The sequence below is a fragment of the Leishmania martiniquensis genome, chromosome 36, assembly GCF_017916325.1.
Source record: "Leishmania martiniquensis isolate LSCM1 chromosome 36, whole genome shotgun sequence".
NCBI lineage: Eukaryota > Euglenozoa > Kinetoplastea > Trypanosomatida > Trypanosomatidae > Leishmania > Leishmania martiniquensis.
The window spans coordinates 20,078-23,953 of record NC_090171.1 but is presented as its reverse complement, the minus strand read 5'-3'; the positions used below and the strand labels follow the sequence as shown (position 1 = coordinate 23,953).

Sequence of the window (3,876 nt, the reverse complement as noted above, 5' to 3'; positions counted from 1 at the left end):
AGTGAAATGGGCACAGCTCCACGACCTTCGCAGTAGAGAATCGGAGCGGCACGGTGCTTAGGGGAGCACTCCCTTCCTATTGCGACGCAGACGTGGTCGAAGAGTTTGCAGCGATATCGCTTATATCTGTCTGTTTTTGCCGGCTGAGACGTTAGAACGACGAGCGCCGTTTCGTCTATGTGCCCGAGGCCCACGTGCCCTCAAGCGCGTACCGATGCGATTTTCCGTGGTGACTCGCGGCACACACGTCTTTTATCAGATCCGTCCCTGGACTCCCGTCGCATCACTCTCTTTCATTGATACCTCCCTTTTGCTTAATCTCGGCGGACGCTGTCCTTTGTTTGTTCCTTGGCGGTCTTTATACGCCGAGAACATGCGTGTATGCTACCTCCTCGAACAGCAGACCCAAAGACGGCCATCGACGCCTGGCTCCGTTTTGTCTTTTCGCAATATCTATTCCTCTTCCTCCGTTGATGTTCTTTCCTTGCCACAGGCATCGACGAACCATTGCCTTTCTATTGTGCGGCCAGCACCACCACACACTTTCTTTTACTGTCTCTCCTTCAGCTCCCCACCGCGGCTCTCTCATACGTGCTCATTCAGCAGCACGCACGGAGACACAGCCTGACGTGAGGTTCCTGTCGATTCTGTCATCGAACTCGAAATCAGAGCGCCGCTGCAGAAGCTCAAACGTTGATGAGAGAAGTTACAGTGATCAAGGGCAACATTGTGACAACGTCACAGGTGCTCTATGGCGGCTGTGTCATCGTTGCAGATGATGCCATTTTGTCGGTGTGTAGCAGTGAAACTGTCGCCCAGGAGGAGCTCAAGGCGCTTGAGAACAAGCACTCTAGCCTCGGCTCAGCCACTTGGGAGGAGGCCGCGTTTGTACTGCCCGGGTTCGTGGATATTCACAACCACGGACTTGGCGGGACAAACGACGTGATCGGGCACTGGTCCAACCCAAAGTACTCGCTCAAGGAGCTGGCGCGGTGTGGCACGCTTACAACCTTGGCTTCCATTATTTTTTCTGATAGCCACAAGAAACTCGTGACGGACTGCATTGCTGCCGTCGAGATGCTTGTGGGGCGCTATACAAAAGATAGCTGCATCTTGGGCGGCATCCATGCCGAGGGCCCTGTGATTCACGACCGTGGCGGCTTGCCAGAATGCAAGAGCGATATGAGCCTCGAAGAATTCAAGCAGCTCGTAGCCTCTATGCCGTCTCTGCGTGTCATGACCATTTCCCCACACATCGACGCGCAGTGCAACTACGAGAAGATCCGCCACCTGCTCGAGAGAAAAGTGCGCGTCGCTCTCGGCCACGATCGCGTGGCCTCGAAGTCAGAAATCATGGGTGCCCTCAAGCTGGCGCCGTCCGAGGACGAGAAGATGCACGTCACACACCTCTGTAACGTCTCCACCTTTCATCATCGCGACAGCTCACTAGTGAACGCAGCCATGTGTCGGCGATTTCCAAACGCGCCGCTTTACGAAGGGGCGCGCCCACCAACGCTGGAAATCATTGGCGATCTCATTCATGTTGACAGCATAACACTGCAGTCGGTCTTGTCGTCGCGCAGCGTCCATGATATTGCGATCATCACGGACTGCATCTCGGCCCACATCCCCGGCAAGCACGTGGTGTACAACGGGCGCGACAGCGTTGTGCAGGCAGGTGGAGCGTGTTATTTGTGCGACTCGTTCGGCCGCGCATCAAACACCCTGGCCGGTGGCACTAGCATGCTGGCTGATCAGTTTTACATTTTGATCACCTTGTTTGGTATGAGCGTCGTTGAGGCTTGCTTGCACACCGCCACAGTACCGGCCCGCATCGCCTACCTTTCCGACGTTGGCGAGATCGCTGAAGGAAAGAAGGCCAACCTGCTTCTTTTTGATGCGAAACTTAACACGATTGACAGGCGCATGATTCACGGACACTGGTCCACGCATACACCATATTCGGTTCTTCGCCCCTCTGTCGCCCACCTGTGAGTGATGCTACTTTCTCCAGGATATTCCTCTTTGTCTCTTTCCGTAACGTTCGGCTTCTCGCCCGCTTGCCATTCGGCTCTTGCTCCTCCCCGCGCCGATGTTTGCCTCGCAGTCTCTCTGGCGTGTCTTTTTCCCCGCCTCCACTGCTTCATGAGGCCCGACGGTGAGGAAACCGTTTCAAAGACAAGTAGCGGTCCGGAGGCCCTAACTTGTTCTACGTGCGGCACTGCGGACTAGGCTCTCATGCCCTTCACCTACGAAGAGGCCTTTAAATCGCAGAGAACTTGCCTCCTGGCTGCGACTACGGCCGCAACGAGGGTCTCTTTCTAGTCATTCTGTACTCTTGAACTTCCTCTTGCCTTGTGCAGTCAGATACTTGTGGTGCGTAACGAGGCAAACATATCGACGACACCTTGGTTACACAAAGACCGCCACACACAAACACATACGTATACGCAAAGATGCAGGAAGCAAATTGTCGCAGGAAACCCTCACCTGACGAGAGAAATTAAGAGTGCTTTCCCGAGCGCGTGCGTAACGCGATGGTGGCTAGCCGAGCTCAGCTCGAAGAAAGTAAAGGAGCGAAGGCTCACACTGCTTGTCTCCTGATGGCTGAATTGTCGACTATAGGAACCTGTCTACGTAGACTTCAAACAGACACCAAAAGTCTCTCTTTCTTGTTTTCTTCTCCATCGATTTGCTGCCCGTGGCAGGGGTCTCACCACACTGTGGTCTCTGGGTCCACTATCCGCTCTGTTTGAAAGCCAAGAGCCTCGTGCATGCGCTCGGGCATGATTGATTGCAGACTCACGCTGAGTGCGATGTCTGTGCTGCTGCTGCGCTGGCGAAACTTTGATGAAGATCATGTGAGGACCAACCTACTGCGGACCATGCGACCATGCAGCAAAGGAAGTCCACCGCGGGACCATCTGTTTTCAGGTGCTTCTCGGCGCACGAGCCCCGCCGGCTTGTCGCTGCTATGCCTGTGAAAGGCGCGTGGGCTCAGGAGAAGGCGAAGTGCCTGAGACGCCACAGACTCATGGCAGCGACAGAAATGAAGGACGACGGCAGCGATGCACGGCCTGATGGCAACGCCGTCCTGAAGCAGACGACCGAGAAGATGACATACTACCTGCACCGGGCCCACGCGCCGTCAAGCACCGCTGGCATGGTGCACTGCATCCAAACAAGACATCTGGAAGACAGCAGCGCAGGGGTTCTCGAGAGAGCAGGTGCGAAAGAGACCCACAGCGATGAACCCGAGCGTGTACGTGTGGAAAACATGGGGCGAATACCGCATCGGACCGCGTGGATCGATGAGGCGCAGGCTGTCGCGCGACTGTGTTGTGTGTGCGACGAGAAAGCGTGAGGGGAGGAGAAGAACATGATGTAGGTGGCTGACGCTCCTGCTAGTCGCATGCGCTTGAACAGCCCCCTCCACATTTGGGGAGCAAATCTCGCCGCGGCTTCGCTGCGCTCGCGGGTCTCACTTCTCCTGTAAGCAGACTTCTGGCCAGGACCAGCCCTCGTCCCCCTCACGGCGCGTGGGGACACACCGCCGGGGACGCTGGCTGACAGAGCACACCACTATCGTTTTACGGAAAAGAGCACACACAGACATTATGCTGCTCGCGGGGCGGGCTAGGGATGCATACGGGCTCCGCCCGCGAGTGCGCTTATACTTAGTGGTGGGCCCCTCGCTGCGCAGTCCGTGTAGGCAGTGCCACCCGAACACCACTCACGGGGCTGGTGGGGTGTCGGCGCGTCTGCTCCCTAACAGGATGGGGGGAACTAGGGAGCCGCATGGCAACACGTTGACTGGGCGCAGCCATATTTACTTATGAATAAGGAAAGCAATCAACCGCTTACAGAATAATCAAC

General features: G+C 56.1%; 1 protein-coding gene across 1 annotated transcript; it reads left to right on the top strand.

Moving 5' to 3' along the window:
* Window positions 1-696: 696 nt before the first annotated feature.
* Window positions 697-1,995, top strand: LSCM1_00004 (uncharacterized protein; the record flags this gene model as incomplete). The annotated part of the gene is made up of 1 exon (XM_067317665.1): window positions 697-1,995. The coding sequence occupies one exon, from the start codon at window positions 697-699 to the stop codon at window positions 1,993-1,995; it is 1,299 nt and encodes a 432-aa protein (XP_067173770.1).
* Window positions 1,996-3,876: the final 1,881 nt, after the last annotated feature.